The sequence below is a fragment of the Xiphophorus hellerii genome, chromosome 6, assembly GCF_003331165.1.
Source record: "Xiphophorus hellerii strain 12219 chromosome 6, Xiphophorus_hellerii-4.1, whole genome shotgun sequence".
NCBI lineage: Eukaryota > Metazoa > Chordata > Actinopteri > Cyprinodontiformes > Poeciliidae > Xiphophorus > Xiphophorus hellerii.
In genome coordinates, this window is record NC_045677.1 from 30,606,314 (window position 1) to 30,631,639 (window position 25,326).

Consider the following 25,326-nt stretch of genomic DNA (forward strand, 5'->3'; position numbering starts at 1 on the left):
AAAATAAAAATATATCCTACAATACTAATGGCACTATAAATTAATATAAAAGTGTAAATGTAATCGGACTATCTGCACACATCGCCCCTTTAGTCCTTGTCAAACAGTTTTCCATGTAACAGCATCAGGGGCTGCATCGTTCCTGGAGGTTCTGGTCGATGCGTGGAGTGGACCGAGCAAGCCCCTGTTCCATCTCCCTGCTCCAAAGATCGATTTAATAAATGGTCCCCGGGTAGGGGACGTATCAGATATTAAACTGATAAGAACTGATTTTTTCCCCTCGAAATATTTTATTGTTACTTGGGACATTTTTTAAAACATGGCATTATACAGAAATTTTTACTTTTCTTTTAATAACTACAATTCCTCAATTAAATTAAACTAAAAGAGGATAAGAACAAGGATATTAAAACAAAAATCTCTGTATGTTAAAAGTTGAGCAGGACCGGGGTGACTCCCGTCCTTCCGAGCAGCGCTGGTTCTCAGAGGGGATCCCGCCCTGCAGCTCCTTCCCTCCTGCCTCACCCGGAGAGCCAGGCCGCCGCTGCTGCTGGGTCCTCCGTCCGTGGAGGCGCAGGCGATTCTTCTTGGTGGCTGTGTCTTTGTCGCTCCTCCTGCAGCCCCTGATGTTCCTCTTCTTGCTGCCGCCATCCGGATCACAGCCCCCGGGGGGGATCTGCCTGCGCCTGCTTACCAGCCAGTTTCTGGAGGTCTATGTGGCGTCTTTGATGGTGGCGAGGGTGAGCCACATTTCCACAAAGTCCTTTTTCGCCATTTTCCGGTGGCTCACCCCGTGCAGCACTAGCTGTGAGTCCATTGCAAGGAGCCGGCCTTCGCCCACAGGTCCACAGCAGCGCTGCACTCCCACAGCAGGAGCCTCACAGACTCCGGCGCGCCACAACCGGGTCGGGATCCATGAGCCACCATCCATGACAGGTCCTGGAGTCTGATTGGAAGGACAGGACACGGGCTCACGTTGCGCCAAACTGTGGAGGCGTCTCCATACAGGAGGCCGCGCACTGGAGTCACTGGTTCCCAGTCCTGAACAATAGAAATAATAAACGATGGTTAGTTAAAATCCTGCTCTCCTCTCCTTCCAGTTTAAAATGTTCTAAAAATGTCTCTATAAAAGCGGTGGGAGGTTAAAAACTACGGGGGTTTTAAAATCACTTTTTATCAGTTTCAGTTTAGGATCCAGACCAGAAGCTGGTCGTTATATTTGTCTTTTGGTTGCTGGAAATGTTCATAGCTTGTTTGAGGTGAGTGCTTATGTAATGGCTGCCTAAAAACAAGTACAGGTCTGGGACTCCTTTTCCTCCTTTCTCTTTTGGTTTCTTCATGATTTCTCTTTTCAGTCTTTCCCATTTGGAGTCCAGATAAAGTGAAAAATGGCCCGTTGCAGCTCTAAAATCACTTTCCTAGGAGGAATAAAAACAGAACTGGTTAGTAAAAACACTGATAGAATCACTGCTTTGATTATTAAAATCTTCCCCTCTATTGTTAAATTTCTCATCCCAGTCTTCTTATTTCTGTCCAGTTTGTCTTTCCTTCTCCATTTTTATTGAATTTCACCGCCAGTATCTTTTGTTCTTCTTGTGTTTCCTAAAACTGAAGTCCTATTTTTTCACTATTCTTCCATGGTCCGTAAAAGTTCGGGGTTCCGAAGTTAGAACTTGATGTTCTAAAGGCAATTCCTCTGCAATCCTTTCTCCACGTTGTTCTACTGAGCGGCTTTTATTCTGAAGGGCCGTTAGACGCTGAGGGAGCTTCCGGGGAAGGCAATGCTAACAGCTAACGGCTAACAGACAGAAAACTTAACTTCCCGTCACTTGCCGAACAGAACCAGAACCCCGGAACAGCTCCGAACCAACAACCGAACCTCTTCTCATGCCGCTTCGGCTCTGAAGGGGCTTCTGGCAACCGCTCGTGCACGCGCCCGGTTTCCATGGCCACGGAAGAGTTGTACGAGGTAAAGCTAACATGCTAACTGTTAACTTAGTGAAATTTGTAGCGACTAGGTAACCCAGTTGGACTATAAAGTTCTGAGGAACCGGGTCAGCCGAGCCTGAACGTCTCTTTTTAACATAAGGAGGGGATTCTCCCTTACATGCTTCACATTGAGGCGGAACAGTAACACTTTTTGGGGATGTTATTGTTTTTCCAGCTGCTGTTTGGTCTCTATAGTTATTCTGCTTCATCTCTTAATCCTAAAAGCTCAGGACTTAAAGGACAAACCAGTCTGTAGCGTGGGTACTGTTCAGAAGAACTGGTTCTACTGGTGATATTAAGATCTGTCCTGATTCTGACTTTAGTTCATTTATATCTTCCTCTCTATTTATCTAGATCTGCGGCTCTCCCTTGCTGAATAATCGGTTTTGCAATTAATTAGCTCCTTTGTTTCTGTGGATGCGAAAATAGCGGTAAATGATGGAGTAATTAATTCAGATTCTCTTTATTGTCATTGAACAAGATGCCAGAGATGCAAAACGTTTGGCAAATAAATGGTTCAGCATGTTGACCAACAGGAGGGAAGCTGACCGAACGTCGGTCAACTGGGTCGGGCCCAGGGTCGGGTTCCTTTGCAGCGCAACCGGGTCGCGTTCAGGGTCCGGTTTTGCTGCAGAGGACCCGGGTCGGATGGAGGTTCTGACGCTGCTGCTTGGTCCAGGTGGAGCGCATCGTTGACAGGCGGCGGAGCAGAAAGGGGCGGGTGGAGTACCTGGTGAGGTGGAGAGGCTACAGCTCGGAGAGCGACACCTGGGAGCCGGAGACTCACCTGTCCGCCTGCATGTCCTACGTCCACGAGTTCAACCGACGGCACTTGGAACGGGATGCCGCCCTGCTGCGCTCCACCCGTGGCCCCCCCTGCGTCGCCGTCCGACCGGAGCCTCGGCCCCCCACGGAGGCCCCACCCCCGGACTCCTTCGGCCCCGCACGCCGCGGCGTGGACCTGGCCAAGAGCGGAATCAAGATCCTGGTTCCTCGGAGCCCCATGAACCCGCGACCGGACTCGGAGGACTCGCCCAGTGAGGCGGCGCAGAGCCTGGAGGCGGGCGCTCAGGAGGCGCACCCGGTCCCGCCCGAGGTCGCCCTGCTGGAGAAACCGGCCGCCATCCAGCTGGCACCCGGCCAGGAGAGGGCCCGCATGGGGACCCGGCCCCGGAACCAGAACCCGCTGCCACCGTTGCCGCCACCAGCCCCCGTGACCCCCATGACCCCCGCGGCGGTCCACTCCATCTGCAGCTCCGGTGAGTCTTATTAACACCAGCCAGTCTGTGAACAGGTAACACACCTGCCCTGGCTTTGATGTCTGAGCTATAACGCTTCCAGGCCTGACTTCCTGTTTCTGTCTCCAGGAAACACGGGGCTGATGGAGGCTGTTACCGGGGCAACCGGAGCTGTGGGAAAGCGGCGCCTGGAGGAGCGCTCCACCTTTGACAAGAGGCTGAGGGTCAGCGTCCGCCAGACGGAGAGCGCCTACCGCTACCGCGACATCGTGGTGAAAAAACAAGATGGCTTCACCTACATCCTGCTGTCCACCAAGAGCTCCGAGAACAACGCTCTCAACCCGGAGGTGAGGCCACGCCCCACCGCCGCCATGTTCCCAGGCCACACCTCCATCGCCACCATGTTCTGCGGACCCACCCTCTACTGTCTGACAGGTGATGAAGGAGATCCAGAGCGCCATGGCGACAGCGGCGTCCGATGACAGCAAGCTGGTGTTGATCGGCGCCGTCGGCAGTGTCTTCTGCTGCGGCCTTGACTTCCTGTACTTCATCAGGCGACTGGCGGACGACAGGAAGAAGGAGAGCATCAAGATGGCTGAAACCATCAGGTAACATGGAGACGCAAATATTACAAGTCACCTCCTCCGTGTCCTCCATGTCGCCTCCTCCATGTCTGCTCAGGACCTTCGTCAACACCTTCATCCAGTTCAGGAAGCCCATCGTGGCGGCAGTGAACGGCCCGGCACTCGGACTCGGCGCCGCCCTCCTGCCTCTGTGCGACGTGGTGTGGGCCAATGAGAAGGCTTGGTTCCAGACGCCGTACTCCACCTGCGGCCAGACGCCCGACGGCTGCAGCTCCTTCACCTTCCCTCGCATCATGGGCCCGGCCTCGGTGAGACGAGACTGGGGACCAGGGACTAGGAGCTTTGGACTAGGGATTGGGGACTAGAAACTGGGGACTTTGCACTAGGGATTGGGGACTAGGGACCAGACCCACATCATGGTCCTGACTTCAATTAGTCATGTTCAGTGAAGATGAGTTCTCTCTTGTCCCCTGACTTGTCCCTTGACTCGTGTGTTGTAGGCTAACGAGTTGCTGCTGGGCGGCAGGAAGCTGACGGCCCAGGAGGCGTGTCTTAAGGGTTTGGTGTCGCAGGTGTTGTGGCCGGGAACGTTCACGCAGGAAGTGATGCTACGGATCAAGGAGCTGGTGGCTGTCGACTCTCAGGTGAGGAATTTTCTCGCCACGTTTTTCCGGCGGCTCGACGGGTTCTGGCGGCTCAGTGTGTTCTGGTTCTGGCAGGTTCTGCAGGAGTCCAAAGCCCTGATGAGGAGCACCAGCCGCGGCGCCCTGGAGCAAGCCAACGAGCGTGAGTGTGAAGCCCTGAAGCGCGTCTGGGGATCCCTGCAGGGAACGGACTCCATCCTGCAGTTTCTGCAGAAGAGAACAGAACTCTGCTAGAACCAGAACCGGACCGGTTCTGCCTCTGTTTCAGGACCGAGATGTGGTGGTCCAGCCTTGGCCCGGTGGACCAGTCCTGGTGTCGCCCATTGTATCTGAGCAAACCTGCTTGTTCTGGACCGACTTCTGGTTCCGTATGGGCCGGTTCTTGTTGTGTCTGGTCCTAAATCCATCTGGTTCTGGTTCTGTATGGGCTGGACAGGGTTCCTCTGTGGTTCCTGTTCTCACATCTGTCGGAGAGAATGGGATTCGACCTGGATGGAAGTTCTAGACTAAACCTGGCCAGCGGTTCTGGTCCATAAAGACTGAGACTATGTGCAGCGCCTCCCCCAGGTCTGGTCCAACTCCAGGGGGCGCCAGTGAACACTCATGATGCATTCTGGGTAAATGGGACTGTTGGAGCTTGTGTCACATTAAAGTCACATGACTAACTGTGTGGTTCTGAAAATGTTCTGATCGGGTTTGATGCTCAGAATCCACTTCCTGTTTGTACAGGAAGTGGAAAACGTGACGAAGTTGATCCAAGTCATGAAAATGACAAACGATGTACAGTAACAAATAATCATTTATTACTGTAAATAATAAAGCGACAGCCATCTCGAAAAATGGCCATCATCCTGCGATGCCAGTGGTTGATGGAAAATATGAAAAACATGCGACCCTAGGGTTTAGCATGCTAATGCTAATAGTTGCGTCAACAATTATCACAATAACATGCTGCAATATAAGGGGTCTCCCAGCCCCGGTCCTCAGGGCCTGCTGTTCCCGCTCCAGCCCACTGATCCAGTGATGACATCACTTCCTTAGCCTCCAGGAGCTTCAGCAGCTTCAACATGGAGGACAGAGCCCCTGAGGACCAGGTTGGGAGACCCCTTTCCATGATGATAGACACAAAACACCAGAACTTGGATCCATTTATTTAAACAGCTGCAGATGACAGAAACACTGATGTCCTCAGGGAACCCGGCGGTTCGGAACACGAGTCTACTGTTCTCCTCCCAGTAAATCTCAGATCCTGGACCAGTTGGTTCCAGTACATATCAGAACCGACCCATCAGAATCTGGGACGTTAGGGACCCGCACTCTCTGAGGCCCGGCTTTACGTTGGAGGGGGCGGGGAAATCCATCAGGGCGGGCAGGTGTTCTGTGCCCCAGCGGCCAGGTGTAGGCGGTATGTGTGATCAGGGAACATCAGCAGGTTGTAGAGGTCGTGACCTCCGGTCAGGACGTCGCGCTCGTCGTCGTCCCAGGACACCGGACTGTCGGTGAAGCCGTGAACCGTCACAGAAGCCCAGGAGTTTGTCTGGGCCTGCTGCAGGTGACACCTGGAGGACAGGTGAGTTACAGGGTGCTCAGGGGAGGTGAGTTGTGTGTGTGTGTGTGCTGACCTCAGCTCCTCCACTAGGTGCTGCAGGTCCTGCGGCAGCAGCAGGCCGCAGGCCGACACGCTCATTGCCCGGCTGACGGTCGCCTCTGGTTCCAGACAGGTGAGAGTAGACAGAAAGTCACTGGATGAATTCTCACTGTAAACGCAGAAGAAGAGTGACTCCCGGTCATGACCCCGCAGAGCGCGGGAACGGTAGCGAGGCTCACCGGCTGACGGAGGCGTCCACGGCGCCGATCCACTCCAGGAGGTCGTGGGGGTCACACGACCGCAGGGAGGGGTGGACCAGGCGGCTCAGGGCGCGCCGGCCGACATCCGGTCTGCGTTCTGACCAATCGCAGCGAGATAGGAGGGGCTGCAGCGAGGCCCCGCCCCCTGCCGGACAGAGGGTGATCAGCCGGGATGGGACCCGAGGGGTCAGAGGTCGCTGGCGGTCACGTCACTCACCTGGATGATGCGAGATCAGGAAGTCCATCTGCAGCTTCAGGCGTGACGTCAGAGCCCGGAGGAGCCTCAGGTAGCCCCGCCCACCAGGGGCCATGCTGCCATCCCTCAGGTCCACCGTTACCTCTGCACAGGTACACACAGGTAAACGACCAGTTCTGGACCGAGTCCGACCCAGAATCAGAACCATAACTGATACCGTATCTGCTGCTGGTTCTGTTGGATCTGGAAGGTCGGCCCTCAAGGCCCAGCGTTTCGAAGGTGTCCTTATCCAGAGAGAACACCAGGTGACCTGAACACACACACACACACACCTGGCTCTGGACAGGTAACCAGGAAGTGATGTCACCTGAACTCACGGCTTACCGTTTGGCATCAGAGCGACGCAGTTATCCTCGTCGATCCGAGTTCTGAAGGACAGACCGTACACGCTGCCTGGAGACAGAGACAGGCGAGTGTGAGGTATGACAGGTGAGACAGGTAAGTGTGAGGTGAGACAGGTGCGTTACCTTGGTACACGGCGCTCTGTAGGAAGTCTTTGTCCAGCAGCTCATATAAGGGCAGCTTCTTGATCAGGTAGAAGCTGCTGAAGCTGTTCAGGATGGACTCCAGGTGAGAGGGGGCGGAGCCACACTCAGGTAGCAGCACAGATACCTGTACAGGTGAGAGCGGTCAGCAAAATGTGTTCCTGCAGACCCAGAACCGGATCAGTTCTGGTGACCAGGTCAGGAGGTGGGCCCTGTTTGTCCCACCTGTAAGCAGGTACCTGGTCGTCATGGTAACAGTGTGTTTGGTCATGGTACAGTGTTGGGTCAGAGGAAGCTAACCAGTGGTTCTGGTTCTGTTAGAGGTTCAGCAGAACCAAAACCAGGCTGCAGGCTACAACTGCTGATCTCACCTGGGCAGGTAACGCTGCGGGACGACAGACGATCAGAACCAAAGTTCTGGTCATATAAACCGGACCTGGCCGGCTCAGAGAGGTTCTGTTAGACCTGATTTAAAAACCTGGTTCTGCTAGGGTGAGCCCCTGGTTCTGACCAGCTGCTGCTGGTTCTGGTTCTGCCATGATGTTCCGTCTAGATCACATATCTATCAGAGTCAGCTCAGAGTCTAGTCCCGGTCCGGTCCAGGTCTGGTCGGCGTTCTGTTTATCTGTGCTACCTGTAAATCCGTCCTACCTTGTGGTCATGCTCACATCGATGCTACGTCACAATCTGCTGACTCAGCAGATTTCTTATAAATCCGTCCTACCTGTGGAAGTTTCGTTTCATGTGTTTTATTTCATCGCAGATTACGGTAAGCTTTATTTCATTTATTTTATTCCCGGCTTTCATTAAGCTGCTGAATTACTTCATGGTTTTACTTTACATGACAGCAGCTTGTAAATTTATCTATAAATGGTTTTAGTTTGCCGTCTGAAATGTCGTTCCTGTAAACATATCATTATTTGGCGGTTAATCAGGACAAAATATGTTGGGGTTTTAGCTATTTTGTTCTTATAATTAAAAATATTTTAGTTTAATAACGCTCTTTATTACTAAACTTTGCTGAATAGATGTTAGTGATACTATGTGGGATTTTAGCTGTGTAATATTAGTGTATATGAATCATATCCTATCATTTCAGTGACCTGCTCAGTTCAGTGACACATTGTGGCTGCATTTAATAAAGTCTGTCATACAGCAGATTAATGCACAAAAAAGAGTCACACTGATCTGTATTTGTCTTTAATTCCAATAAAACCTGTTTCCTCTGTCTGATACGGTTTTATTCTTACTAACCTCTGTATTTAAAATATTTTAACAGGTAGGATATTCTAGTAAAGGATTAGTGCAAACATCTACAGCTTTTCATTTTAAACAGGTAGATATTCAGATGAAGGAAGTCATCTTCTTGTGGTTTCGTCATGGATAGAAATTGTTCCGATGCTAAGCTAACCATAACTGCTAAGCTTCCACTTCAGTCACTCAAATATTGTTATCCGATATATTTAACATTAACAACCTGCTATAGTTTTCTGGCTGTGAACATGACGGTAGCAGCTTTGGACGGGTAGCACAGACAGATAGACTTAGCTATCTATCTGTGCTACTGTAGGAAAATCTGACGAGGTAGCACAGATTGTCAGAACACCGGAAAGTTCTGTTGGGTTCGGATGATGATGAGATGCTTACATCTATTACTGGGAGGGTGTGAATACTTTTCCTGTAGCATGTGAGCTCGATCTGATAGCAGGTGGATCTGAAGACCCGGTGTTCTGACTATCAGTGCTACCTCGTCAGATTTTCCTGATTCAGCAAAGTTTAGTAATAAAGAGCGTTATTAAACTAAAATATTTTTAATTATAAGAACAAAATAGCTAAAACCCCAACATATTTTGTCCTGATTAACCGCCAAATAATGATATGTTTACAGGAACGACATTTCAGACGGCAAACTAAAACCATTTATAGATAAATTTACAAGCTGCTGTCATGTAAAGTAAAACCATGAAGTAATTCAGCAGCTTAATGAAAGCCGGGAATAAAATAAATGAAATAAAGCTTACCGTAATCTGCGATGAAATAAAACACATGAAACGAAACTTCTACAGGTAGGACGGATTTATAAGAAATCTGCTGAGTCAGCAGATTGTGACGTAGCATCGATGTGAGCATGACCACAAGGTAGGACGGATTTACGGGTAGCACAGATAAACAGAACGCCGGTTCGGTTCGGTGTTGAAACGGTAGTAACAGATCTTTATTTAACGTTCCGTTCTGCCGGGGTTTTGATGAACTCGAGGTTCGATTCGGGTTCTGGCGCTGTCTGATGTTGCTCTCAGATGGTTCCGACCCAAACAACCTCAGCACGTGTGTTTAGGCGCATGCGCATGTCTTACCTTGTAGTTGAAGCGCAGCTGCTCCACCTGGGAACTGACGCGATTCTTTTCGTCCAGAAAACTGGACCGCTCACAGACCAGCAGGTTTCGCTGGGTTCGGCTCAGGTCCGCACACATCTTTACGAAACCGGATCCTCCTGGGTCGGATCAGCAGCTAGAGAAGTTCCGTTTATTCAGTTGTTGTCTGTGAGTCGGCGCCCCCTGTCGGTCGGAGTGGAGACCTGCAAGCTCTTTCTGGTCCCAGAAGAACTCAGATCTGGATCGGAACCAGAACCACCTGCACTCTGACAAACACTAGAATCGGCCAGTTTCTTCCGAAACTTAGGATCTGATCCGCGTTTGGAAATACGTCACATCCGTGTTGCCGTAGTGACGCACGCTAACCCGGAAGTAAATCAGGCACGCGGTGGCGCGTGCTGGAAGAGTTGGTTCTGGTTCTGGTCAGGATCGGTGAGCTCGAACCTGGTTTGCGGTTCTGTGCGCTGTGACGTCATGGAACAGGTCGCGAGCGTCTCTGGTCAGTTTGATGACGCAGAGGAGGACAGGTGAGGCAGACAAACACTTAAACCAGTTCCTAACGAGCAGAACCGTTTGGTTCTCTCAGAAGGTTCCGGTTCTTTTCTTTCCCTTTGCTTAAGCCGTTGAGACTCGGTCAGATCAGAACCTCATTCCGGGTCTGGCCGGAAAATTTGCAGCAAATCAGAGCAAAATAAGAAAGAAGATCCGGTGTGTTCGGTCTGGAGACGATTCCATGCTGTAAGAGGTTCTTGTGTCCGAACGGGCCGAACCAGAACTGGTCGAACCACGGAGCAGAGGAGCATCAAACAAAGAGTTCACATCGATACCGAACCTGAGCTGGTTAATAAGATTTGATTTTTCCACTAAAAGTTAAATACTGGGAACACAAATATGCTGTTACCGGTCAACACGGAGGATAAAAACTGACGCAACGTTTTGGGTGGAAGTGGGTCGATGTTGCTAGGATACAGACACAACACCCCCAATGCATTTGTGGCAATATCTGGTGATTTTAGTCATCAGCTTTTCACCAGTTTGTCGTCTGCTTCACCCGGGAAAACAAAACTTTGAATTTGTTTTATGCTAATGTCAAAGATGCAAATGTCTCCAAACCAAAACCTCCTCTGGGGAGATGGGACCATAATCTGGTTCCTCTCTGCTCTGAATATGAATCTCTGGTGAAGAGACGACCTGTTGGGAAATAATCACAGGAAGCAGACGAGGCCCTCCAGGCTTGTTTGAAGCAACTGATTGGATCGCTCTCTGCCAGCCTGATGGAGATGACATCAGAGCCATGACTGACATGAAGCTCTGTGTGGATGGCAGCAGAGAGAAGCTTCCTGAATGACAAACCCTGGATCAGCAGGGACCTGAAGGAACCAAAGAGTCTTTAGGAAACGGGATGGGGAACAGAAGCAGCTCCAGTCCAGATTAGAGACAGAAGAACAAGAAGAACCTGGAGGACAAACTGCAGAGGAACCAAATCAGAGAATCAGGAAGGAGGAAGATCTCAGGCTGCGAGCAAAAGGAGGATCAGATGGACGGAAGCCTGGAAGGAGCAAAAGAGCCGAAGACATTCGGACAGGTTCAGGATCATCATCATCCCACCTTCCTCTGACCCTCAGCTTCCTGTCAAACCTTTGATCTCCTAACTTCCTCCTCAGTCGTGGATCTTCTGCTTCCACTAGTTTGACTCCGACCAGATCAGGAGCTGCTGCTCCGTTTGCCTCCTGATCTGGTTCTGGACCTGAAGAGGCAGCTGGAGAGACGGAACCAGAACCAGGTCCAGATGGTGTTGGTCCTGAAGGCCTGAGGCTGCAGAGCGGTTCTGTGGGATTCTGCAGCATCTCTTCAACCTCAGCCCGACACAACAGAAGGTTCTGTTGCTGTGGACCACATCCTGCCTGGTTCTGGTACCAGAGAAAACTCACCAACTCACCAATGACTGTAGACCTGTTGCCATGACAACCCACATCATGGAGGTCCTGGAGAGACTCCTGTTGGCCCACCTGAACAAGCTCATATCAGGACCCCCTGCAGTTTGCTTATCACCATGGAGACGGAGACGCCATCTTAACCTGATTCATGAACCCATTTAACAGGATTCAGCCTGATCTGCTCTGTGAGGACCCTAACTTCAGGAGACTCAGGTGGAGCCGGAACCTGACCACCTGATGACCTGACAACCTGATGACCTGACCACCTGTTGACCTGATGACCTGACCACCTGACGACAGACCACAGGTAGAGACTGGAGGACTGAGCGTCTATCTTGGCTCCTTTTCTCTCTCTACACTTCAGACGTCCAGCACAAGAGGCACAAGAGTAGATATACTCAGTATTTCTGAGCCTTCTTATTCAGGCTGTTAAGCCTCTTTAGAGAACCACCAGAACCCACCAGAACCAGGAGCTAAAAAGTCTCAACAGCCTGAATAAGAAGGCTGGTTCTGTTCTGGTTCTGACTGTGGAACCTCTGGAGATGATGATACAAAGAAGGATTCTTCATGAGATCAAGAAGATTCTGGCCAACCCTGAGCATCTTCAGTCAGAGGCTTCTTCAGATTCACTGTAACACAGACTGCTACAGGAGATCTTTCCTGCCAACAACCTTCAGTAACTGAAGAATCTAAATTAATGAGTTACAACAACATTTCATTTCCCTGGAACCATTAGAACCGTCAGAACCAGTGACGGAAACAGACAAACGTGGGCCGGACGGACAGAATTTTGGATCACTGTTACTTAAATATGTTTTCAGGTTTCTGACTCGTCTAACCAATCAGGGCTCTCCCTGTGCCTGTTCTGACCAATCGGAGCTCTCTCTGGTTCCACAATCTCCTCCAGCTGCTATCTGATTGGCTGTTTCTGTCTCTAATATTGTTCATGTAGCAGCCAATCAGGGCATGTCATTAGTGACATCACGGCCCAGCTGACGTCAGAGTGGCTGGATGATGAGGATGAGGATGAAGATGGTGAGGATGAAGATGAGGAGTGGGAGTGGACCTCTCCAGCTGATTGGACCAAAAGAATCAACCAGACCGGCACCAACTGTCAGGTCAGACTCTGCTTGCTGTTACCATGGTTACCAACTTAGGTTTCCTTTGATCAGGAAGGTTCTAACGTGCCCGGTTTAAGGTTCTGAAGGTGTTTGTGTTCCTCCTCAGGCCAACCGGCAGAACCCGTCCAGCAAGACGGCGTCATCGACTCCGACCGACAAGGTTCTGAGGAAATATGAGCAGAAGATCAATCTTGGTATGGCTCAGCAGCACAGAACCCGCTCGGTTCCATTACACCGCTTTCATCATCACAGTGACTCAGTTACCAGAACCAGATCAGTAGGAAGGTTCTGCTGGGTTCTAATGGGGAACCCAGACGTTCTCTCCTTCATGGGTTACGAGCGCTGGCTGAGCTATGCTAGCTGCTAGTGGAGCTGCTCCACTAGCAGCTAGTGCTGATCCGAGTCAGACCTGGTCCTGGTCTCTGTACAAGTGTCACCTGTCTGGTGGCTCCGCCCCCTCAGGTGTCTCCTGTACCTGAGCTGCTGTGTTGTTCCTGCAGACCAGCTGAACTTGGAGGACAGTGTGACCAACAAGGTGACGGCCAATCAGAGGCAGAAGGAGGCCGGAACGTACGTCTGCCCTCACCTGCAGCCGCTCACCTGCTGGTCATGTGACTCCTCTCTAACCTTCTGATTGGTTCCCTTCACAGGTACAGAGTGAAGGACAAATCAGACCGCGCCACCGTAGAGCAGGTCAGGATTGTTGCTGGGCTGACAGGAAGTGACCCTGTACCGGCTGATGGGAAGTGACCCGTTGCGTTCCTCTGCAGGTGTTGGACCCTCGGACTCGGATGATTCTGTTCAAGATGCTGAGTCGCGGAATCATCAGCGAGATCAACGGCTGCATCAGCACCGGGAAGGAGGTCAGCTGACCTGGGTTCTGGTGCCGAGCGGCTCGGACCGATTCGGGGTGGGTGGGCTGGGCGGTTTGGGGGTTTGGTTGCCGTGGTAACCAGTGGGTTCCTGCGGTCACTCAGGCCAACGTTTACCACGCCAGCACAGCGGCTGGAGAAAGCAGAGCCATCAAGATCTACAAGACGTCCATCCTGCAGTTCAAGGACCGGGACAAGTACGTCAGCGGAGAGTTCAGGTCAGTCCGCTTCCTGTGCTTTTCAAAATAAGGGTAGCCTCTCTGAATCTGAGCCCACATTGGTTCCGGTTCTGTTCTACAGGTTCCGCCACGGCTACTGTAAAGGAAACCCCAGGAAGATGGTGAGAACCTGGGCCGAGAAAGAGATGAGGAACCTGATCAGGTCAGAACCTCGGCCCGAGACGCAAAACCCGGTAGAACCATAAGAACCCAGTAAAAGCATCAGAACCGGCTCTTGTGTTCCAGGCTGCAGGCGGCCGGCGTTCCCAGTCCAGAACCGGTTCTGCTTCGGAGTCACGTTCTGCTAATGGGTTTCATCGGAAAAGACAACAGGCAAGAATCGGAGCCGGTTCTAATCCGGTGTGCGGCCAGCCGGATGCTGACGAAGGTTCTGGTTCTGTTTGGGTCAGGCCGGCTCCTCTGCTGAAGCATGCGGTTCTGAGCGGGTCCAAGGCCCGGCAGCTGTACCTGCAGGTGGTCCGGGACATGCAGCTGATGTTCCAGCGGGCCCGGCTCGTCCACGCCGACCTGAGCGAGTTCAATATGCTGTGAGCGGAACCGACCCGATCCATCTGGTTCCAGTCGGGCTCCTCTGACCCGGTACTGATCCGGTTGCAGGTACCACGGCGGAGACGCTTACATCATCGACGTGTCGCAGGCGGTGGAGCACGACCATCCACACGCCCTGGACTTCCTGCGCAAGGACTGCAGCAACGTCAACGGTGGGTCCGGTTCCGGTTCTGACTCGCAGGTTGGCCCTGTTCTGGCCCTTAATGGTTCTGACCCGTCTGTGGTTCCCAGAGTTCTTTGCGCGGCGCGGCGTGGCGGCCATGACGTTGCGGGAGCTGTTCGACTTCATCACCGACCCGGCCGTCTCCAGCGCCAATATGGAGGCATACCTGGACAAGGTGAGCAGTACCTGGCCGTACCTCCGGACCCTTCCGGAACCAGAATCCGCTCTGGTTCCGGTCGGGTCCGGGACGCCCCCTGACTCCCGGCTGTCTGTGATTGGCGGAGCAGGCCATGGCGACGGCGGCCCAGCGCACGGCGGAGCAACGATCGGACCGGGACCGGGTCGACGAGGAGGTAACTGCTCTGAGACCCCGCCCTCCTCTTCGATTGGCTCCCAGAGTTCACTGAGGCTCCGCCCCCCACAGGTGTTTAAGCAGGCCTACATCCCGCGAACTCTGACCCAGGTGAGAGGCTACGAGCGCCACGTGGAGCTGATGAGGTCCGAGGAGGCGGCTGCCATTAGCGGTCACCATGACGACGTAAGAGCAGCAACGTTTCGTCTTCTGTGGTTTTTAACTGCATTGATGATGATGATGATGAAGGTTCCCTGTTCTCCTCAGGTTCTGTACCAGACGCTGACAGGCCTGAAGAAGGACCTCTCTGGAGTCCAGACGGTTGGTACCGGTTCTGGTTCCGGAACTGGTTCCGGTCCCGGCTCCTGCTAATATTCAGATCTGCTGCTAGGTTCCGGCGCTGCTGGAGGAGGACCGGCCTTCATCAGAGGAGGAAGAGGAAGGTGCGGAAGAGGAGGAAGAAGAGGACCAAGAGGGAAGTCCAATGGATAAGAAGGTGCTCAGTCCGTGGAACCGGAACCAGAACCACAACCAGAACCAAAGCCTCCTGATTTGAACTGCTTGTTGTTCCAGGAGAGGAAGAGGATGGTGAAGGAGGCCCAGAGGGAGAGGAGGAAGAGCAAAGTCCCCAAACACGTGAAGAAGAGGAAAGAGAAGGTGGCCAAGATGAAGAAGGGCCGATGACCCTTCAGAACCGGGCCGACGAACCGACCCAGTTCTGACTGGGAAGCAGAGGCTCTCGCTCTGTGGTTCTGTTCTGATTAAAGCTTTGATCTCAAACCAAACTTCTCTCAGAATTTCTTGACCCAATACAAATGTGGATGCACTGTGTCTCTGCCGAGAGGTCAAAGGTCATGCTGGTGTTTATTTCCATGGTGACGTCAATTCGAGTGACGCTAATTATAAAGCTAGTAATGAAGCTAAGCTAGTTCGCTTAGCCACTGATGACATAAATGGCAATGCTAAGTTGTTTCTCTTCCATTTGCACATTTAACAGCAAGTATACTAGGTTAATTGACAGCTCTAAGCCCCTCCCCTTGCCTCATTGCTTACATCTGAAGTAAATGCAGTCACCCAATGACTGATCCCAACTCGTCATATATTGACGCATGGGACAGTCCGTCCTCGTCACATGTTGACGCGCAGGGTACCCCTTTCATATGTGACGCGAGGTGTTTTACACTATGCCTTACCGTAATTTTTGCCCTAAACCTAACCAAATCGTTGGGTTTTTAAGGTTCGGCAGCGGTTACGAGAACCCTTCTCGTGAAAAATCCACATAAAACATGTGACCTGCCCAAATCGTCAACATGTGACGCTGAAGGACCCTGCTCAAGTCTTCAATATATGACGAGTTGGGAGTGAGAATGTGTTGACTGATCACACACAGTATACTAAACAATAACATTTCAATCTGATTAAAAGGCAATCTCCAATAAGTATGACATGTTTTCAAAAAAATTCTCATTCACTTCACCAAAAACACCTTCATGAAAACCAGGTAAAATATTCAAGATCTAATATAGTTAAATAAACAAAATCATTATTTTTAAAAGTAATTATATGATAATAACCCTAACCCTCTGACACTGACTCTGCCCACTTAGTGGCATCTACCACTGAGTCAGTGGTGGCTGCTTGACTGTATATGTAAGTACATATATCCTGTTTTATTTGTTATTATTTTATTTATTTGTTCAAAGTAAAATTATTCATACTTTATGTTTAATTTGACACAGAAGCCGGAAGCTGCTGCTTCTAAGCCACAGTTTGAGCTCTACGGCCGCCTGCTGTTCTCCGGTCCGCCGCTCTCCACCAGAGGGCAGCATGGAGGCGGGAGGCAGAGGAACAGCAGCAGAAGAAGAACCAGGAAGTACAATCAAAGCAGATCATAAGCAGGTGAGCTCGATTGTTTTCTCGGTACCGTTTGTTGCTCCCGATTCTGGTTCTGGTTCCGGTCAGAAAGTAGCTGTTTTTATTGAAGCAGAGCTTCAGCTTTTTTAGCTTCTGAACTGAAACTGATGACCGGACTGAGGTTGAGTTTCATGGCCGCAGCTGATTGGTCCCGATCAACAAACATGGAGGCTCCAGAACACAAACAATAACCAACTGATAACCTGCGTGTTTCACATTTTCCCTTTATAAATCCGTAAGCATTAAGTGAAAGCCGAGCATTAAAATTACACAGTTTAATGAACTTTCTGATAAGATCTGATCATTTTAAAAGCCTGAAGGAAATGAGAAAAAAGACATTGATAAATAACAATGAAAAAAATTAAGACTAAATTCTTTTTTATTTTCCAAGTGAAAACCGTCTCTGATTGTCTGAAAAAGTGTTTAAAAATATTTTTCAGCTGGACATGGGTCCAGAAATGTTCATATTTAGTGCATGAATTAAAGAGAAGTTTAACCGTTCCTGAATGACAGAAGGAGCATTAATTATTATAACCTCTATATACTGTTGCTGATGGTCTGGAGGAATCAGTATAACTTAGAAAACTGCTTTTTTTCAACTGAGATGAAGATGATTAATAATTCATTAGTGCGGTTGACACCGATGGCTCTGTGGGTTTACCAACTTAAGCTCTTGGTTCCACTGATGATGTTAAATGTTCGCAAAAATTTTAAACCTTTTTGAGGGGTAAGAATGAGAAAAGAACATACTGTTCCTCAGCAGAACCTGTCCCTAACCTGTCCCTGACCTTTAACCTGGAGCTGCTCCACCAACATGGCTGACATCCTGCAAAATGTTATGGATCACGCAGTCGCTGTCGCACGGAAAGCTGGAGAGGTGAGACATCCTTACAAAGATCCTCGCTGGTCTAATGGGTCCGGTTCCAGCGAGGAACCCGACCCACTAGAACCCACCGAAGGAGCTGAAGCTGAAACCCAGTTTTTGAATGTTTTTTACACCAAATGTTGTTCTGATGTGTTAGATTATATATTGTTCAGGTGAACTGGATCTCGTTCTGACCAGGTGGTGCGTGAGGCTCTGAGTGATGACAGGAAGGTGATGACGAAGAGCTCAGCCGTTGATTTAGTCACTCAAACTGACCAGAAGGTGGAAAAACTCATCATCCAGTCAGTGAAAGAGAAATTCCCTCAGCACAGGTATGAAGCTCCGCCTCCCAGCATGTTGAATCAGCTCCATGGACCTTCTTGGGTTGGCACCTTTGCTTCATCTTTAGAAAACCTTTTTTGGGTCATGCTTTTATTGTGAAAATCAGACTAACTGGAAGTGCTTTCATTTTGATGTTTTGTGTCTTATTGGCAGGTTCATAGGGGAGGAGTCCGTAGCGGCAGGTGAGCCGAGCATCCTGACGGATGATCCCACCTGGATCATCGATCCCATCGACGGAACGACCAACTTCGTTCACGCGTGAGTTTATTTCATCCCACTCATCTGTCCAGGTCAGCAGTCTGATCAATGATGTGATAGTAAGGCCGTAATGTCACCAGTAAGGCCACAAGGTCACCAGTAAGGGCGTAAGGTCACCAGTAAAGGCCGTAATGTCACCAGTAAAGGCCGTAAGGTCATAAGTAAGGCCGTAAGGTCACCATTAAGGTCATAAAGTCACCAGTAAAGGCCGTAATGTCACCAGTAAAGGCCGTAATGTCACCAGTAAAGGCCATAATGTCACCAGTAACGGCCGTAAGGTCACCAGTAACGGCCGTAAGGTCACCAGTAAAGGCCGTAATGTCACCAGTAAAGGCCATAATGTCACCAGTAACGGCCGTAAGGTCACCAGTAAAGGCCGTAAGGTCACCAGTAAAGACACAAGGTCACCAGTAAAGGCCGTAATGTCACCAGTAAAGGCGCTGACTCCACCTGTTGAATCTGTCACTGTAAGGTAAAATGGCCGACATCGGTTTCCTCGAAATTCTGAACCGAACGCCGTCAGCGCCACCTAGAGGTCTTCCAGAACCCCCAGGGTTTTACCTGTGGGCCCGTGTAGCAAAGTTTACAGAATACAAGTTTCCACCACTTGGTGGCAGTGATGTGCCGTCAGTAGTTTAATAAGCTCTAATGAGCAGAAGAAGAAACCAGCTGCCAGGCTAAAGAAATATTTACTGGAGACATTTTAATGTGGAAATATTTTCAGCGCTGAAGCTCCTTTTCCCATTAACAAACAGTGAATCCAGTGGATCAGGATTCTCTTTTATGGCTACAACAAAAAACAAATCCCAAAACACTCAGAGCTGCTGGAGGCTCTGCCAGCGAGCCACTGGACCCAGACTGGACCTAATGCGTCCGGGAGGAACACGAATAAAAACAGAGCGGTAGTTCGTCCAAAGATAAACGGTTATGATTGTTGTTTGTCAGCAGCTTCTGGTTCTGTCCATTGAAGCAGTGTTTAAATTAATTTGCAGATTATGAAGTTATATTTTCATTTGTACTGAATACATTTAATTTTAAATTGATTTACTTTTGAGCGCTTCTTTTCATCCACCCATCCATCCATCTTCTTCCGCTTATCTGGGGTCGGGTCGCGGGGGTAGCAGCTTCAGAAGGGAGGCCCAGACTTCCCTCCCCAGCCACTTCTTCCAGATCCTCCGGGGGAATCCCAAGGCCAGCCAAGAGACATAGTCCCTCCAGCGTGTCCTGGGTCTTCCCCTCCTCCCGGTGGGACGTGCCCGGAACACCTCACCAGGGAGGCGTCCAGGAGGCATCCTGACCAGATGCCCGAGCCACCTCAACTGGCTCCTCTTGACGTGAAGGAGCAGCGGCTCTACTCTGAGTCCCTCTCGGATGACTGAGCTTCTCTCTAAGGGAGAGCCCAGCCACCCAACGGAGAAAACCCATTTCAGCCGCTTGTATCCGCGATCTCGTTCTTTCGGTCACGACCCAAAGCTCATGACCATAGATGAGGGTGGGAACGTAGATCGACCGGCAAATCGAGAGCTTCGCTTTTTGGCTCAGCTCTCTCTTCACCACGACGGACCGGTACAACGCCCGCTTGACGGCAGACGCTGTGCCAATTCGCCTGTCAATCTCCCGCTCCCTTCTTCCCTCATTCGTGAACAAGATCCCGAGATACTTGAACTCCTCCACTTGGGGCAGGACAAACCCCCTGACTCGGAGAAGGCACTCTACCCTTTTCCGGCTCAAGACCATGGCCTTGGATTTGGAGGCCCTGATCCTCATCCCGGCCACTTCACACTCGGCTGCAAACCGCTCCAGCGAGAGCTGCAGATCACGACCTGATGAAGCCAAAAGGACCACATCGTCTGCAAAAAGCAGAGATGAGATCCTAAGGCCACCAAATCGGATCCCCTCAACACCTTGGCTGGTCTAGAAATTCTGTCCATGAAAGTAATGAACAGAATTGGTGACAAAGGGCAGCCCTGGCGGAGTCCAACTCTCACCGGAAACGAGCCCAACTTACTGCCGGCAATGCGGACCAGACTCTGACACCGGTCATACAGGGACCTGACAGCCCGTATCAAAGGGCCCGGTACCCCATACTCCCGGAGAACCCCCCACAGGGCTCCCCGAGGGACACGGTCGAACGCCTTTTCCAAGTCCACAAAACACATGTAGACTGGTTGGGCGAACTCCCATGCACCCTCCAGGACCCTGCCGAGGGTGTAGAGCTGGTCCAGTGTTCCACGACCAGAACCAGAACCACACTGCTTTTCCTCAATCCAAGGTTCAACTATCTGACGGACCCTCCTCTCCAGGACCCCTGAATAGACCTTGCCAGGGAGGCTTAAGAGTGTGACCCCTCTATAATTGGAGCACACCCTCCGGTCCCCCTTTTTGAACAGGGGGACCACCACCCCAGTCTGCCAATCCAGGGGAACTGCCCCCGATGTCCATGCAATATTGCAGAGTCGTGTCAGCCAACACAACCCTACAACATCCAGAGCCTTAAGGAACTCCGGGCGGATCTCATCCACCCCCGGGGCCTTGCCACTGAGGAGCTTCTTAACCACCTCGGCGACCTCGTCCCCAGAGATTGGAGAGCCCAACCCAGAGTCCCCAGGCTCAGCTTCCTCAATGGAAGGCATGTTGGTGGGATTGAGGAGATCTTTGAAGTACTCTGCCCACCGGCCCACAACGTCCCGAGTAGAGGTCAGCAGCACAACATCCCCACTATAAACAGGGTTGGTGCTGCACTGCTTCACCCTCCTGAGACGCCGGATGGTGGACCAGAATCGCCTCGAAGCCGTACGGAAGTCTTTCTCCATGGATTCTCCAAACTCCTCCCACGCCTGAGTTTTTGCCTCAGCAACCACCCGAGCCGCATGCCGCTTCGCCCGCCAGTACCCATCACCTGCTTCCGGAGTCCCTCAGGTCAAAAAGGCCCGATAGGACTCCTCCTTCAGCCTGACGGCATCCCTCACCGAAGGTGTCCACCAACGGGTTCGAGGGTTGCCGCCACGACAGGCACAACAACCTTGTGGCCAACAACAGAACACCGCTTGAGTTCAGATCAGGGGGGCTGTTCCTCCCAACCATGCCCCTCCAGGTCTCACTGTCATTGCCCACGTGAGCGTTGAAGTCCCCCAGCAGAACAAGGGAGTCCCCAGGAGGGGCACTCTCCAGTACCCCCTCTAAGGACTCCAAAAAGGGTGGGTAATCTGAACTGCCGTTCGGGCCGTAATCACAAATGACAGTCAGGACCCGTCCTCCACCCGTAGGTGGAGGGAGGCTACCCTCTTGTTCACCGGGGTAAACCCCAACGTACAGGCGCCGAGATGGGGAGCAACAAGTATGCCCACTCCTGCCCGTCGCCTCTCACCTTGGGCAACTCCAGAGTGGAAGTATGTCCAGCCCCTCTCAAGGAAACTGGTTCCAGAACCAGAGCCATGCGTCGAGGTGAGACCGACTATTTCTAGCCGGAACCTCTCGACCTCACACACTCTCTCCGGCTCCTTCCCCACCAGAGAGGTGACATTCCACGTCCCAAGAGCTTCTGCAACCGAGGATCAGACCGCCAGGGCCCCCTCCCTCGGCCGCCACCCATCACACAGTGCACCCGACCCATTGTGGTGTAATTTTATTTGATGTTTTTGATGGAAAACCATACATGGATTTGATTTTTATACTGAACAAAAGTCTGATCAGTTTGGTAAAACAATAGATGGTTATTATATATAAATGGGCCCTGGGGACAAAAGACTGAGAATCCCTGCTGCAAACCAGCCAGTCCCAAGTGGGTGGGGCTTATCGCTCCAATGCCTCCTCTGATTGGCTGATGGATGATGAGTGCCATGGCTGAATTATGAATATATCTCATGTTTACATCCGACGCTCTCATGATTTTTAGAGTTATTGCTTCAGCTTAGGATTTGATCATGTCCCTCTTCCTGATTGGCTGCAGCTCCTCATGTCCCTCTTCCTGATTGGCTGCAGTTCCTCATGCCCCGCCCCCAGCTGTTGAGAACAGAGCCTGAACATGAGCCTCTAGATCTACGCTGTCTAGATCTACGCTAGCCTCAGGATGACCTTTAGTCCCTCCCAGTGGAGGCGCTGGGGGGCACTATAGCACCCTCAGGAAATATTAGTTAGTTTTTCATTTCATCTAATTTAACATTTTAATGTGTAGTTGTGGCTTTTTCCTAAAAAAACCAACAAATTTTCAATAAAAAAATCTATTATAATTAAAAAATCCTTCATGCAACAAGAGTTGAACTTTGCAGATGCGTTTTATTTCTTCCGGGAAGCAAACTGGAGGAACCTGCAGTGCAACTATGGATCATTTTTTGCAACCAAAAATCAGGAATCAGAGAGGAGGATTTTTTAGAAGCAGATTCCGACCAACAAAGAAATATTAATGTGGATGAAGGAGATCAGTTGTCCTTCCACTAACGGTGTTAGCACCAGACGGCTAGCGGATCTTAGCAGAAGTCCTGCAGACGACTCCTGACTCTGTAACCTATTGTAACCTAAATTCACATCCTGTTGGAAACAGGATGTGAATTTATTTTAAAGGCTTATTTACTAAACTCTACGGTAAATGTTTCTAAAAGCTTTAACTGAACTGCAGAACATCACATTATTCACCCCGCTTTATTGGTGACTGTTGATGTCAGAGGTTTTAATACATCCCTGTGTGTGTGTGTGTGTGTGTGTTGATCCTTCATCGCCCCCTCAGTAAAATGTGTAGCTCCCCATTAGCGCCTACAGGAGGCGCTGCTGTCTCTCCACGCCTGAATCGCGTCTTCTGTTTGTCCGCAGGTTTCCCTTCGTCGCCATCTCCATCGGCTTCACCATCAACAAGAGGGTAAGATTTGGTCACATGACTCTGTGCTTCCATCAGTCTGGTGGAGCCCCCTGGTGGCACAAACAGAAAGAAACAAATATTTTCAAATTGAGTAAAGAATCTGATAACTAAACAGATAATCAGTAAAAGCTCAGCAAGCTTTATCTAGAGACAGACAGCATTAAGGGCCAAGAAACGAGTCAACTGGAGAAGCACAATGATTAGTTGATGGCAGCATTATGCAGCATCACTGCTAACACAAACTCAGTGTGTCTTCTATGTAGAGAAAATAAATGCAAAGATGCAGATTGGAGAAAAGTAGAAGAAGGTGAGAAAAAGTGCACAGTTTGTCCTCCAGCAACCTGCAAATAGTTCAGGAAAAGCTGATGGAGCGGATGGAGAAAAGTTCCTGCCAAAAGATTCATGGATTCGATTCTATTGCTGCAAATATTCTGGACGTGAAGGACGGAAACCCTAGAAACTCATCTGGGATTTAAATAACATCCTGGTTAAATAACTCAGAGCTTCTTTACTTGATCACTGGAGGATCATTTGATCCAGATCAGTGATCCGCTGATCAGGTTCTGTTCAGAGGTTCTGGTCCAGAAACAAATAAATTCAGTCGGGTCAGAATTTGAAGCAGAAAGTTTGGAGCCATCCAGGTTTTAATGATACAGGTTGAAGCTTCGGTTCTGGAGAAACCATAACCTTAACCACAACTTTCTATTGTTATTATAATGATAATAAAATTATTTTAGCTAAGCTGCTTTAAGAGAAACCAGATAGATAGATAGATAGATAGATAGATAGATAGATAGATAGATAGATAGATAGATAGATAGATAGATAGATAGATAGCATTTATTGTCATTGAACAGAATTCAACGAAATTTCCATTGCAGCTCCCGTGCAAAAGGTCAAATATATACAGTATATTTATATATACAGATGAGTTGTCCTAAGGAAGCAGTCTGCTGATGTCATCCTCAGGTGGAGGTGGGCGTGGTCTACAGCTGCCTGGAGGACAAGATGTTCACCGCCCGGCGGGGCGGGGGCGCGTTCTGCAACGGGGAGCCGCTGCAGGTTTCTGATCAGACAGGTCAGTCAGCAATAATCACCAATAATCTAAGAGCAGCATCAGACCCAACCTGTTGATTCCAGATGTTCACCGTTCCATCATCGCCACCGAGTTCGGATCCAACAGAGACCCAGAAGTCGTGGACAAAATCTTCAGTAGCCTGAGGAACATCCTGAGCCTCCCAGTGCACGGGTACTGTAGTACCTGTAGTACCTGTAGTACTACAGGTAATACCTGTAATACCTGAAGTATCTGTGGTACACATTGACTTGTCTTCCTGCTGCTGGTACAACTGTGTGTTGTTTGTTGCCCCTCTTTGCGTAGCTCCTTGTTGCCCCGTGTTGCCTGCATCTCACCCTGTGTGTCTCCAGGGTGCGCGGCGCCGGCACCGCGGCCGTCAACCTGAGCCTGGTTGCGTCCGGCTGCGTGGAGGCCTACTATGAGATGGGGATGCACGTCTGGGACATTGCTGCCGGATCATTGCTGGTTCTGGAGGCCGGAGGAATCGTGATGGATGTGGACGGTGAGGACACCGCGGCGCGCTGTCTCCCGCCGCCACCACCGCCTCACACCTTGTCTCTGTCCAGGTGGTGACGCAGACCTGATGTCCAGGAGGATCTTGGCGGCCAACAACCGCAGCGTGGCGCTGAGGCTGGTGGAGCAGATCGCCCCCTACAGGCCGGACAGAGATGACGCGCCGCCTGCTGCCTGTGATTAAATGGTCCAGCCAGAACACAGAGTCCGAGTCTTTATTCTGCCCCAGTAGGTTCTCCCGGGTTCTGCTCACTAGAACCACCTCTGACCCGTTCTTTAGCTGCGTCCCTCCTCAAAGCAACAGAACCAGAAGAACCGACTTGTGCATATGTATACTTTGTGCCCCAGACCTCAACCAGGGGGCAGCACATGGAGCGGAGCAGGAAGAGGTGGCGGCCCGCTGCGCCTGGCGGCTCGTCTAATGAAGCGGTGAAGCACACCTGAGTCCAGCCGGCGGCTCTGAGCCTCTCAGGGGAACCGACCCGGTTTGGAGCAGCCAGGTCCTGCTCCAAACCGGGTCGGAGACCAAGGAGCTGCTGGAATATTTTTTCCAGAAACTGGTCCTGATTTGGTCCAGTTGAGAAGGACCTGGCTGCAGCAAACCGGGACCGACCGCTGGCACTCCCTTACTTGGAAATGGGACCATTGCACTCCGGAAGTGAAGGGGGCGCTATTTCCTATATTATCTGCGGCCTCCTGTTTCTATTTTCTTTTGAAATCTGTGATATATCTTCACCTTTAGGAAGGATTTTCACTCTCAGCATGTATTTAAACTTCTTTCTGTTATAACTCCGTCAAGCCGAAGGGCAATAAACATTAACCAAAATGAAGTTAATATTTATTGTTACATAAATA

The 25,326-nt window shown here is 50.6% G+C and overlaps 4 protein-coding genes and 1 pseudogene across 9 annotated transcripts; 3 read left to right on the forward strand and 2 right to left on the reverse strand.

Annotated features, from left to right (window-relative positions):
- Nucleotides 1–126: 126 nt before the first annotated feature.
- Nucleotides 127–289, reverse strand: LOC116722376 (uncharacterized; annotated as a pseudogene).
- A 1,458-nt stretch (nucleotides 290–1,747) lies between these two features.
- cdyl (chromodomain protein, Y-like) lies at nucleotides 1,748–5,121 on the forward strand. The gene is made up of 7 exons (XM_032565105.1): nucleotides 1,748–1,969; nucleotides 2,669–3,248; nucleotides 3,357–3,574; nucleotides 3,663–3,835; nucleotides 3,909–4,119; nucleotides 4,312–4,455; nucleotides 4,531–5,121. The coding sequence occupies exons 1-7, from the start codon at nucleotides 1,946–1,948 to the stop codon at nucleotides 4,687–4,689; spliced, it is 1,509 nt and encodes a 502-aa protein (XP_032420996.1). The 5' UTR covers nucleotides 1,748–1,945; the 3' UTR covers nucleotides 4,690–5,121.
- Nucleotides 5,122–5,590: 469 nt separating this feature from the next.
- Nucleotides 5,591–9,877, reverse strand: rpp40 (ribonuclease P/MRP 40 subunit). Of its 3 annotated transcripts, none has more exons than XM_032565117.1 (8): nucleotides 9,399–9,877; nucleotides 7,027–7,171; nucleotides 6,884–6,952; nucleotides 6,717–6,809; nucleotides 6,521–6,643; nucleotides 6,283–6,448; nucleotides 6,078–6,212; nucleotides 5,591–6,014 (listed from the first exon to the last, which is right to left on the reverse strand). In XM_032565117.1, exons 1-8 carry the CDS (start codon nucleotides 9,513–9,515, stop codon nucleotides 5,816–5,818), a joined length of 1,047 nt encoding a protein of 348 aa, XP_032421008.1. In that variant the 5' UTR covers nucleotides 9,516–9,877; the 3' UTR covers nucleotides 5,591–5,815. The 3 variants fall into 3 exon arrangements, with proteins under 3 accessions (XP_032421008.1, XP_032421009.1, XP_032421010.1); XM_032565118.1 differs by lacking the exon at nucleotides 9,399–9,877 and adding an exon at nucleotides 7,416–9,366; XM_032565119.1 differs by having other exon boundaries at nucleotides 5,832–6,001.
- A 13-nt stretch (nucleotides 9,878–9,890) lies between these two features.
- Nucleotides 9,891–15,434, forward strand: riok1 (RIO kinase 1 (yeast)). The gene is made up of 17 exons (XM_032565101.1): nucleotides 9,891–9,943; nucleotides 12,306–12,471; nucleotides 12,581–12,668; nucleotides 12,975–13,044; nucleotides 13,125–13,167; nucleotides 13,245–13,337; nucleotides 13,452–13,564; nucleotides 13,647–13,727; nucleotides 13,811–13,897; nucleotides 13,975–14,112; nucleotides 14,183–14,286; nucleotides 14,366–14,472; nucleotides 14,585–14,650; nucleotides 14,722–14,835; nucleotides 14,917–14,970; nucleotides 15,041–15,145; nucleotides 15,223–15,434. Exons 1-17 carry the CDS (start codon nucleotides 9,891–9,893, stop codon nucleotides 15,331–15,333), a joined length of 1,593 nt encoding a protein of 530 aa, XP_032420992.1. The 3' UTR covers nucleotides 15,334–15,434.
- Nucleotides 15,435–16,388: 954 nt separating this feature from the next.
- On the forward strand, nucleotides 16,389–25,297 carry impa1 (inositol monophosphatase 1). 4 transcript variants are annotated; one of them, XM_032565122.1, is made up of 9 exons: nucleotides 16,389–16,548; nucleotides 17,327–17,440; nucleotides 17,627–17,760; nucleotides 17,924–18,028; nucleotides 22,835–22,880; nucleotides 23,850–23,958; nucleotides 24,021–24,129; nucleotides 24,309–24,460; nucleotides 24,525–24,670. In XM_032565122.1, the coding sequence occupies exons 2-9, from the start codon at nucleotides 17,378–17,380 to the stop codon at nucleotides 24,653–24,655; spliced, it is 849 nt and encodes a 282-aa protein (XP_032421013.1). In that variant the 5' UTR covers nucleotides 16,389–16,548; nucleotides 17,327–17,377; the 3' UTR covers nucleotides 24,656–24,670. The 4 variants fall into 4 exon arrangements, 3 of the variants coding, with proteins under 3 accessions (XP_032421013.1, XP_032421012.1, XP_032421014.1); XM_032565123.1 differs by having other exon boundaries at nucleotides 16,435–16,548; nucleotides 17,324–17,440; XR_004339596.1 differs by lacking the exon at nucleotides 17,327–17,440 and having other exon boundaries at nucleotides 16,417–16,548; nucleotides 24,021–24,164; nucleotides 24,262–24,460; nucleotides 24,525–25,297.
- The last annotated feature ends 29 nt before the right edge of the window (nucleotides 25,298–25,326 follow it).